We start from the raw sequence: 12,162 nt of genomic DNA on the forward strand, positions 1-12,162 counted from the left end.
CAAGAGTTGCATGCTCTTCTAGCTGAGCCTGCCAGGCACCCCTGAACACTTCTTTATGCCAATTTCTGGTGTCTAGGCCCAGAGGACCTGAAAGATGGGCTCGGCGAGGACCGTCTACCAGAGCACGTACACATGGCCTCTCCGTGGGCCTCCTCACAGCATGGCGACTCACAGCCCCAGGAGCAAACACACTGGTGAACGAGGCAGAGGCTGCACGGCCTCTTTAACCTAGCCCTGGAAGTCAACAGCATTCCTTATACTGTTCTCACTCAAGTGGTCACAAGCCCACCCAGATTTCAGAAATATTATGGAGGCTGAATTGAACACGGGGAGTGAAAGAAGCGATTGTCCAAATGCTGACACTGTAATATGACATGAAAAGAATACAAAAATATGTGTACATCATAAGCCCAGTGCGTACAGATGAGAACTGAATGCAGCATGCAAAACTGAAATTTTAAGGTGATGGCAGCATAGAATCTCATCTTTAATACCACTTAATTATTTTTAGTTTTTATTCTTAAACCTAACCACCCACAACCCCCTGCACTAACAAGCCCTGAAGATCACTGTTGGACACCACACCTGGCACTACTCATTGGGAGTGTGCGGTCTACAAACACATGAAAAATTCACCCTGCCCCTTACTGTGTGGCTTGGAGAATCACAGTACTGCTCACGCTGCAGACCACGGGTTCTCCACACCAAAGCATCGTGCGAAAGAGATGAGCAGGCAGGGGCCCACCTACTTTTGGATCAAGATGCTATCGGGTGGACTGGGGAGACACCGAGCCCTGAGGCCTCCACCCGGCCCATCCGCACAGTGTTGCCAAAGGCTCTGGGTCTCATCACAAGAAAGAATTCAAGGATATACCAGACACAGTGGTTGAGAGGTGCAAGTAGGAAAGTTTGTTAAAGGGAGTGTTTGCTCTCAAGATGTGAGTGCAAGTGAGCTCAAGAGAGAGCTGCGTGCCCTGGAGTTTGGGTCTCCATCTTTATTGACCGTTGTTAACTAGAGGTGGAATACTTTTTACTTGAGGAGGGGATCTCTTGGGAGCAGGATTTCATGCCTTTTCTCCCTTAGTCAGGGTTTCCAGCCTTCTTTGTCTTGGGCCTATCTGGTTAGATCTGGCTTCTTGTGGCTTTGTTTTGGAGTGGTGCCGACAGGTCTCTAACCGCTGCCCCCAAGAGCTGGCCATGACTCCCTTTTGTGGGTCTCCAGGTGTCCTGTTGAAACCTAACTAACTGTCTACTCTAACATAATCTGTCTTCTTTCTTTTTCCAATAGGCTTTTGATATTATGAGAGTGACACACGGCAGAGAGCACAGCCTGATTGAAGACTTGATTCTCCTCTTAGAAGAATGTGACGCCCACATAAGAGCATCCTAATGGGCGCAGGCAAAGATGGCTTATATCCATATTGAATGCCTGGTGGAGGTCACATGTGCCGCACTGTTTGTGGGCCTCCCCTCTGGGAATGCTAGGCTGTGTTTATGTAGGTAAATAAGCAGGCATACCATGTGCAAACCACAAGAATCATTAGTTGTAGAGAAGCACAATAATAAATACAAAAAATTGGTTGAAAATGTCATCTGCTAATTGTTTTGTTTACTCATTGGTGACTTTAATGTTCCACATCTCAACATGAAGGCTAGAAAGTTCTAGTAAAAGCATAGCAGAGTACGTTGAATCTTCTCCTTGAATATCTGGGGGTATAATTGGATAAAAATCAATGTTTTTACAAGCAAAAACTTAATGTCCATTTTGTCAAAAAACCAGAATGTTTTCTTTACTGTTTGTAGTAAATAATATGTATCCATTATTTACACCCCAATACATCTCTAACACAGAAAGTTTTATCCTACGTCCTAGAAAGAAGTCATTTTAGGTGCTATTAGAAAAGCACAGGAAGTCTTAATGGGAAAAAAAATGTTTTTTCAAATGTCTTGGGTTCTTTGTATAATTCTTCTGTGCATTCTGTAACTCTTTGTATATGTCATGTTTTTTTAACTTGGAATTTTTTTCTGTAATTCCCTCCATCTGTGGCTTGACCATGTGACGTGCGTGCCACGAAGCTCCCTCACCCTGCACCCCAGCTCACATCAGGTTTGTTTTTGCTTCCTCCTATTTCCCAATCCCATGGCTGCTTTTCCACCTTTCTGCATTAGACAAATTCAGAAAAAAGGTGGTTTGTTTTATGGCTCCGTGACCCTGTGAGCAGTTCAGTCCCTCCTGGTTGGACGGGGCTCGGGCAGGAGTTGCAGCCCTTGGTTCCGGCGGCTGCGGGCGTTCTTAGGGAGGCCCCAGTCAGCCACACCTTATTTTACAAGCCAGGAAAGGAGCTACTTACTGGGAGTTGTGGCATGGCCCCTCACACAGGGAGAGACAAGGCTTCCAGCCACATGGCCACGGCAGGCACAGGCAGTGCCAGAGTGACACAGGGACGTCTGATCAGGCTGGAAGGAATCAATCTCACTCTGCGGCAGAAAAAGCTGGCCACTGGAGCCGGAATCCACTTGCCCAATGCCTGGCAGTTACTCTGACCATGGAAATGTGCTCAGTATCGGGCTTGCTGGTGCACTCTGCACCTTTCTGTCAGCTGGCCTCTGCCCCAGCCGCAGGCAAGTATTAAGCCTTATCTCCGGGGCACACAGGATCTCCAATAACCACAGTAGCATAACACAGTAGATATTCTGAAGCCCATTTTATAAGAAAACAGAGGCCCAGCGTCAGTGCTCTGGAATCCCTCCTAATTTACTAAGTCACCTTGAGAAAGTGGCTTCATCTCAGTCTTTATGAACAACCAACTCTACCCAATTCAGCAAATATATATTGGATAGTTACTGTGTGTTTAGGAAAAGGCAATACAAAGACTGAATAAGTTATGCCCCTTGTTCTCAAAATGCACACTCTCTGGTGTAGTATTTGTGTCTGTTAGCTTTTACTGTGTGACACGCTTAGTGGCTCAAGATAACACTTATTCACGATTCTGTACGTTAGCAGTTGAGCTAGACAGTTCTGGTCTGGCCCAGGCGTGGCTGATCTTGGCTGCCTACACCACCGTCTGCAGTTGCAGGTGGGTCGGCTGGGGAAATGGGGGTGACTGAGGCTTGTAGCTCCCGGGGTTAGCCCAGCCTTGTTCGCGGGGCAGCAGGGTTCCAGGAAAGGCAAGCAGGCAAGCCCCAATGTGCAAGCACTTCTCGTAACTGCTTGTGTTGCATTTGCCAATATCCCACGGGCCAAAGCCATTCACAAGGCCGGTCCAGAGTCTGGGGTGGGGAGAGCCTCTTCTCTCAGTCATCCAATTGCAAGGTGTGGAAAGAGAGGGAGGTATTGTGGCCATCTATGCAATCCATGTTATAGAACTTTGAGTGAATTGGATGAAATTCATAGACCTTTCCAGAAACCCATGTACATATGAACAATTTGCTTTTAGGATCAGGGACTCTTGAGCTCCCTGTGGTCCATCAGCAGACTCCCTGGAGTCCTTCGCCTAATGAGAAGTAGATTTGCTACCTTTCAAAAGCACTGATGGGAATTACGTTGGCTCGTCATTTTAAATTCATTAGGGAAAGAAAAAAGCCGTAACAGAAGGTCGGGGTAGGAACTCACGTGCCAAATGAGCAGAGTTCGCTGATAGAACCCTGTGTTTGCCAATTTTCTGAAATTTATCAGTGATGATCCTGGATAAGGAGATTTGCCCTCACGCCTCCTCGAGAAAGCATGACAAGCTTTTAAATCCCTCTCAGCTCACTTCCCGTTGTCTGCGAGAAGGGCCCCTAAGAGGGAGGGGCCCTGCTTGCATCAACTTTAATAGAAAGCAAACATTTAAGCAATGCTAAATGTTTACCCAACATCTTTACAGCAAAATAACTTTGGAGAAGGGGGAAGGGGACGGAGAACATAATTTAAAATCTGTGTCACCGGTGGCTGACGATTTATTGCCGCCCCAGCCTCCAGGACTGCTATTCCATTAATCCATAGATTGTAGCGGCAGGCTTTTTTCACATCAGTAACTTGACGCCATTAGTTGTTCCTCTGGGATAAGAACACATTTAAACTGAAAATGAACACACTGGGCATAATTTATGGCCATGCCATATGAATGCCAAGAGTACAGGCAGGACGGCTGCCTGGAAGGCCTGCTCACCCTGGGAGCTCAAGGCGGCCTTCCTCTAGCCGGGCAGGAATGCAGGCAGCAGAGAGGGCGGCCACAGTGTGGCGAGGCCAGACAGCCACAAACCACAGAGGTCCCTCCGTCAAGCTTCACAGCGGGAATGAAAGAGACAGTCCTGCGTGGGGGCCCTCCCCTGAGCTCTGTCTCGAGAATTCTGGCCCAATCAGGAAACGATGTGACACCCAGAGTAGCCCACAAGCGAAATTCCTGAGTCAAGGGTAAACGCATATGCGAAATACTGTGGCATTTACCTTGAGCCGGTTGTATGACAACGCCTGCCTCCCCCCAGTCTTGACAACAGGGTGGGTTTTTCAGCTTTTGAATTTGTGCTAAGCTCATGGGTGAGAAATGGTATCCAGTGTACTTTTAATTTTCTTATTGGCGAAGTTTGATGTCTTCAAATATTTAAAAGCCTTTTGTCTAACTTTCTGTGAATGCTATTTGCCTGTCTTTTGTCCAATTTTCTATCAGGCTGTTGTGGTTTTTTTTTTCCTTTTCGTCTTTTTTCCCTCATCTTTGGTCGTTCCTATATTAGGAAGATTTCCCCTTTATCTGTAGTATTTCATCTCTCAGTTTGTCACTTGTTTTTTGACTTTTCTTTAATATTTTGCCCTGAGTTCCTTTGGATAGCATTTTCAAAAAGGCATTTCATAAGAAATCTACTCTAGGGTAAGCCGGGGTCCTGTTGTAAAGTTAAGCATCATGAATCCTCCTCAAATGGTTCCTGATTCTTAGCTGTTCCTGAGTTAAGTTGATATTTTAAAAAATCATTCTTCTCCAACATTCTGGCATCCTCCTGTCTTCAGCCAGCACCTTGCCTGGTCAAAGTTCTTCACCTGGTGGAAGTTCAGTTTATCATTCCTGAACTCTCTTGACACTTAATGGTCTTGCCATGTTGGGATGCCTCAATCTTCCATTAAACTGATATACTTGTTAGAGAATCCCCTGGCTCAGACTTGCTCCACCCCACTATATAGCAGCAATTAGAGATTGGGATTCAGTCAATTCAACCAGAATAGTAATCTGCTTCTTTGTCTTTTGATTCAGAGGCATGATGAGTCCAAATGGCCATAAGGCAGTCTGTCCGTGATTACGGAGCCATTGTTGTATTCCCTGGAGGAATCATTTCTCCTTTAGAAACCCAGACATATAAACTAGCAGATCGAAAAGTCACAGGGCTAGGAAGCAAAAATTCCACAAGTGCATTATTAACTGTAATTGTGAGAGAAAATGACTTACAACCCTTTTTAAAAATATGTGCCAACATAGCATATTAAAAGTAAATATAGATAGAGGGGCACCTGGGTGGCTCAGTCAGTTAAGTGCCCGACTTGGGTTCAGGTCATGATCTCACAGTTCATGGGTTCGAGCTCTGCATTGGGCTCTGTGCAGATAGCTCAGAGCCTGGAGCCTGCTTCAGATTCTGTGTCTCCCTCGCTCTCTGCCCCTTCCCTGCTCATGCTCTCTCTCTCTCTCAAAAATAAACATTAAAAATTAAAAAAAAAATAAGTAAATATAAAGACTGGAACTCTCCCAATTGTGCTTCCCATGAATACTTTCATAGGACCTACTGGATGACTGACTTCTCTAATTTTCTTTTTTAAGTATATTTATATATTTTTTTGTAGTTGACATGCAATGTTACATCAGAGGTATACAACCCAGTGATTTAACAACTCTATACATCTGCTATGCTCACCACAAGTATAGATACCATCTGTCACCACATGCTATAACAATACCATTGACTCTATTACTTATCCCATACCTTTCATCTCTGTGACTTATTAATTACATAACTGGAAGCCTGTACCTCCCACTCCACTTTACCATTCTGCTCATCTCCCCACCTACCCCCCTAAAAGCCACCCATTTATTATCTGTATTTATGGGCATTTCTGCTTTTTGTTTATTTGTTTTGTTTTTTACATTCCACATATTAAGTGAAATCATGTGGTATTTGGGTTTTTGGTATAAATTATTTCACTTAGGATAATATGAAAAGATCTCATTCTTTTTCATGGCTAAGTCATATTCCATGTGTATGGGCATGCACATGCCATTCCTCTTTACCCATTCATCTATCACTGAATACTTAGGTTGCTTCCATATCTTGGTTATTGTGAATGATGCTGCAGTAAACATAGGGGTGCATGTATCTTTTGAATTACTGTATTCATTTTCTTTGGGTAATTACCCAGGAGTAAAATTGCTGGATCATATGGTATTTCTACTTTTAAGTTTTTTTGGGAAATTCTATACTGTTTTCCACAGTGGTTGGACCAATTTACTATCCCATCAATACTGTGTAAGGGTTCCCTCTTACCCACACCCTTACCAATGCTTGTTATTTGTTTTGGTTTTTTTGTTTTGTTTTGTTTTGATAATGGCCATTCTGACTGGTTTGAGGTGACACCCCAGTGTGGCTTTGATTTGCATTTCCCTGATGATGAGACATGTTGAGTGTCTTTTCATGTATCTTTTGGTTATTTGTCTGTATTCTTTGGAAAAAATGGTAGTCCAGGTCCTCTGCCTATTTTTGATTGGATTATTTGTAGGTGTTCAGTTGTAGAAATTCTTTATATAGTTTGGATGTTATCTCCTTACCAGATATATCATTTGCAAATATCTCCTATTCATTAGGTTCTCTTTTTGTTTTGTTAATGGTTTCCTTTGCTGTATGAAAGCTTTTTATTTTGGTGTAGTGCCATTAGAAACTTTAGTTTTGCTTTTCTCTCCTTTGCCTGCAGAGACCTGTAAAAAAATATTGCTAAGGCTGATGTCACAGAGATTAATGTTTTATTCTAAGAGTTTCATGGTTTCAGATCTCGCATTTAGGTGTTTAATACATTTGGAGCTTATCTTTATGTGTGGTGTTAAAAGATGATCTAGTTTCATTCTTAGCATGTAGCTGTCCAGTTTTCCCAGAACCATTTACTGAAGAGTGTCTTTGCCCCATTGTATAGTTTTTCCTCCTTTGCTGTATATTAATTGCCCATATAAGCATGATTTCTGAGCTCTCTGTTCTATTCTATTGATCTATGTGTCTGTGCTTGTGCCAGTATCATACTGTTTTGATTATTATAGATTCTATATATATTTCAAAATCTGGGATTATGACACCTCCAGCTTTGTTCCTCTTCCTCAAGATTGCTTTGACTATTTGGGGTCTTTTGTTGTTCCATACAAATTGTAGGATTATTTGTTCTAGTTCTAAGAAAAACACTATTGGTGTTTTGCTAGGGATTTCACTGAATGTGTAGATTGCTTTGGGTAATATGAATATTATAGCAATATTAATTCCAATCCATGAACATTGTATATCTTTCCATTTGTGTTGTCTTCAATTGCTTTCATCAGTGTTTTGTAGTTTTCAGAGTACAGATCTTTCACCTCCTTGGTTAAGTTTATCCTAGATATTCTTTTGGGCGCAATTATAAATGGAAATTTTTCTTAATGTCTGTTTCTGCTATGTCTTTATTAGTATATAGAAATACAACCAATTTCTGTATATTAATTTTGTATCCCGTAACTTTACTGAATTCATTTATTACTTCTAATCTAATAGTTTTCTGGTGGAGTCTTTAGGGTTTTCTATGTATAGCATTGTCATCTGCAAATGATGACAATTTTACTTCTTTGTTACCATTTTGGATTCTTTTTATTTCTTTTTCTTGTCTGACTGTATGGCTATGACTCCCAATACTATGTCGATTAAAAGTGGGAAGAGTGGAGAGGAGGATCCAAGATGGCAGAACAGCATGAACGTTTTTGTGTGTCTCGTGTCCATGAAATACAGCCATATCAACACTAAACCATCCTGCACACCTAGAAAACTGACTTGAGGATTAACACAACAATCTGCACAACCTGAACCACAGAAGTCAGCAGGTACACAGCACAGAGAGGTGCACTGGGGGAGAGAGAAGCTGCAGAGGGCAGGGAGCTATTTTTGCTTGTGGAGAGAGGACAGAGACAAGGGGATAGTATGGGAAGAGAACCCCCCCAAAAGCAGCTGGAGACAAATTGGAAAAGTGGAAACATCCCCAGGGACTGAACTAAAAAGGGAGAAAGGAGAGGGTTTAAATTCCATTACGACTCTATAAACAGGGGGAGCACAGAGTCTAAAACTCTGTAGCTCGATACCTGGTGGTGCTCTGGTGAGAAGGGGGAATCCCCAGGAGCAGAGTGAAGTCCGGGGGTCCTCGGGCCACACGGGGAGAGGTGGTTCCCCTGCTGGGAGGACATCTGGTAGAGGCTGTATAGTGCCCCCCACAGGCAAAGGCCCCAGTGGAGCCCAGAGAACAAGCACATTCGCTGGTGCTGGAACAAGGTCATTAAGGGTGAAGCCTGGTGCCAGATGTATGTTGTGATTTTCCATAATCCCTGAAACACTGCTGCTATACGATCGCATGAACTACTTCTAGGGCAGGCTAGCACCCAGCCACAGTCTCTGGGCATCAGCAGCAGCAAGGTCCCGTGAACGTTCCTGGGTACACCTGGCACCCGGCCATTGCTTGGTGAGACCCTACCGTAGAGGGGCAGAACAGGTCAAAGTTGCAGTCCCTCAGAAGTAAGGGGTTGGGAAAAACAGCCTCATCTGAGATGAAGTTAAGAGGTAGGTGCCACCTGTCAACCTGACGGCTTGGTCACAGACAGTGTAAAAGCGGGGAGCAGACAGAAACCAGAGACAAAGGATGGGTGCGTGATTGGTGATCGGGGAGAACAGAGTTCTGATACTAGAGACTGGGTAGCTGGGTGATGCCATTTTAACCCCTCCCGTGCATGCACGTACACATCTACAAGCACCACAACAATACACCCCAGTAAGCTAAGCAGCACCATCCAGTAGGGAACAGAGCCATTATATTAAGCCCCGCCCAACTGGGCCAACCTTGCTCTTCAGGAACACAAGTCCTTCTGCCTGCTTAGTTTATGGACCATAACGTGCTTCACAGTTTGACTTCTAGGGGAAAATAATATAATTTCAATCGTATTTCAGTCTGTTAGCTGGTACATCTATTCAATTTTCTCTTTCCTTTCCTTTTTCTTGAATACAGAAAGAAAAAATTTATTTTTATTTTTGATTTTCATTAAAGTATTTTTAATTTTTTCTATATTTTTTACTTTTGTAAATTTTTCAAATTCTATTTTACTTTCATCATTTCATTTTACTCTATTTCACTGTATTCATTTTTTCAAATCTTCAAACGTTTTCTTCCCCCCCCCCCCGCCCTTTTTTCTCTAATCTATCAAGTCCCTTTCAACATCCAGACCAAAACACACATAAGATCTAGTATCATTTATTTGATTTGTGTGTGTGCTGTTTTTAATTTTTCAATTTTAATTTTTTTGACCTCATTAATTCCTTTTCTGCCTTCAAAATGACAAAACAAAGGAATTTACCCCAAAAGAATGAGCAGGAAGAAACGACAGCCAGGGACTTAACCAACACAGGTACAAGCAAAATGTCTGGACCAGAATTTAGAATCATGATAATAAGAATACTAGCTGGGGTCATAAATAGATTAGAATCCCTTTCTGCAGCGATAAAAGAAGTAACAGCTAGTCAGGATGAAATAAAAAATGCTATAATTGAGCTGCAATCTCGAATGGATGCCACAGCAGGAAGGATGGATGGGGCAGAACAGCAAATCAGCTATATAGAGGACAAACTTATAGAGAATAATGAAGCAGGAGAAAAGAGGAAGACTAAGGTAAAGGAGCACGATTTAAGAATTCGAGAAATCAGTGACTCATTAAAAAGGAGTAACATCAGAATCATAGGGGTCCCAGAAGATGAAGAGAGGGAAAAGGGGTAGAAGGGTTATATGAGCAAATCATAGTGGAAAACTTTCCTAATCTAGGAAAAGACACAGAAATCAGAATCCAGGAAGCACAGAGGACTCCCATTAGATTCAACAAAAATGGACCACCAACAAGGCATATCAGAGTCAAATTCACATTTACTCAGGCAAGGAAAGAATCATGAAAGCAGCAAGGGAAAAACATTACTTAACCTACAAGGAAAGACAGATCAGGTTTGCAGCAGACCTATCCACAGAAACTTGGCAGGCCAGAAAGGAGTGGCAGGATATATCCAATGTACTGATTTGGGAAAAATATGCAGCCAAGAATTCTTTATCCAGCAAGGATGTCACTCAAAATAGGAGAGATTAGAAGTTTCCCAGACAAAAATTAAAGGAGTCCGTGACCACTAAACCAGCCCTGCAAGAAATTTTAAGGGGGACTCTCTGAGGGGAGAAAAGATGAAAAAATAAATATAGATAGATAGATAGGATACCAAAAGGAACAAAGACCAGAAAGGACCAGAGAACACCACGATACACTCCAGCTCTACAAGAAACATAATGGCAATAAATTCTTATCTTTCAGTACTCATTTTAAACATCAATGGACTAAGTGCTCCAATCAAAAGACAAAGGGTAAAAGAATGGATAAGAAAACAAGATCCATCTATATGCTGTTTACAAGAGACCCACTTTAGACCTAAAGACACCTTCAGATTGAAAGTAAGGGGATAAAGAACCATCTATCATGCTAATGGTTGACAAAAGAAAGCCAGAGTAGCCATAATTATATCAGACAATCTAGACTTTAAAGACTGTAACAAGAGATGACTAAGGGCATTATATCATAATTAAGGGGTCTATCCACCAAGAAGACCTAACAATTGTAAACATTTATGCTCCAAATGTGGTGGAACCCAAGTATATAAATCAATTAATCACAAACATCAAGGAACTCACTGATAATAATACCATCATAGTAGGCGACTTCAACACCCCACTTAGAGCAATGGACAGATCATATAATCAGAAAATCAACAAGGAAACAATGGCTTTGAATGACACACTGGACCAGATGGACTTAACAGATATATTCAGAACACTTCATCCTAAAGCAGCAGAATATACATTCTTCTCTAGTGCACATGGAACATTCTCCAGAACAGATCACATCCTGGGACACAAATCTGCCCTCAACAAGTACAAAAAGATCGAGATCATACCATGCATATTTTCAGACCACAACACTTATGAAACTGGAAATCAACCACAAGAAAAAATTTGGAATGGTAACAAATACTTGGAGACTAAGAACATCCTACTAAAGAATGAATGGGCTAACCAAGAAGTTAAAGAGGAAATTAAAAGTACATGGAAGCCAATGAAAATGATAATGCCATAGACCTCTGGGATGCATCAAAGGCAGTCATAAGAGGCAAGTATATAGCAATCCAGGCCTTCCTAAAGAAGGAAGAAAGGTCTCAGATACACAACCTAACCTTACACCTTAAAGAGCTGGAAAAAGAACAGCAAATAAACCCCAAACCATCAGAAGACAGGAAATAATAAAGATCCGAGCAGAAATAAATGCTATCAAAACCAAAAAAAAAAAAACCCAGTAGAACAGCTCAATGAAACCAGAAGCTGGTTGTTAATTCTTTTGAAAGAATTAACAAAATTGATAAAAACCACTAGCCAGTTTGATCAAAATGAAAAAGTAAAGGACCCAAATAAATAAAATCAAGAATGAAAGAGGAGAGCTCACAACCAACACAGCAGAAATAAAAACAATAATAAGAGAATATTATGAGAAATTATACACCAATAAAATGGGCAATCTGGAAGAAATGGACAAATTCCTAGAAACATATAAACTAACAAAACTGAAACAGGAATAAATAGAAAATTTGAATAGACCCATAACCAGTAAAGCAATCAAATTAGTAATCAAAAATCTCCCATAAAACAAGACTCCAGGCCAGATGGCTTTCCAGGGGGATTCTACCAAACATTTAAGGAAGAGTTAACACCTATTCTCTTGAAGCTGTTCCAAAAAATAGAAATGGAAGGAAAACTTCCAAACTCTATGAAGCCCACATTACCTTGATTCCAAAACCAGGCAAAGACTCCGCTAAAAAGGGGAACTATAGATAGACCAATTTCCCTGATGAACA

General features: G+C 41.8%; 1 protein-coding gene and 1 long non-coding RNA gene across 4 annotated transcripts in view; one reads left to right on the forward strand and one right to left on the reverse strand.

Annotated features, from left to right (window-relative positions):
* The window catches only part of SMYD3 (SET and MYND domain containing 3), a 684,892-nt gene extending 683,315 nt beyond the window's left edge, over window positions 1-1,577 (forward strand). For 2 of the 3 annotated variants that reach the window (XM_060644894.3, XM_060644896.3), the window contains one exon: window positions 1,289-1,575. In XM_060644894.3, coding sequence (XP_060500877.2) covers window positions 1,289-1,390 — 102 coding nt within the window. In that variant the 3' untranslated portion in view covers window positions 1,391-1,575. Of the gene's footprint in view, window positions 1-1,288 lie in introns of all 3 variants that reach the window. The other variant, XM_060644895.3, reaches the window with a different exon arrangement.
* A 41-nt stretch (window positions 1,578-1,618) lies between these two features.
* Window positions 1,619-12,162, reverse strand: part of LOC132686884 (uncharacterized) — a 42,238-nt gene continuing 31,694 nt past the window's right edge. The window contains exon 3 of the long non-coding RNA XR_009613896.2: window positions 1,619-1,707. This is a non-coding gene — a long non-coding RNA (uncharacterized LOC132686884). The remainder of the gene's footprint in view (window positions 1,708-12,162) is intronic.

The sequence above is a fragment of the Panthera onca genome, chromosome F1 (genome assembly GCF_046562875.1).
Source record: "Panthera onca isolate mPanOnc1 chromosome F1, mPanOnc1 haplotype 2, whole genome shotgun sequence".
Lineage (NCBI taxonomy): Eukaryota > Metazoa > Chordata > Mammalia > Carnivora > Felidae > Panthera > Panthera onca.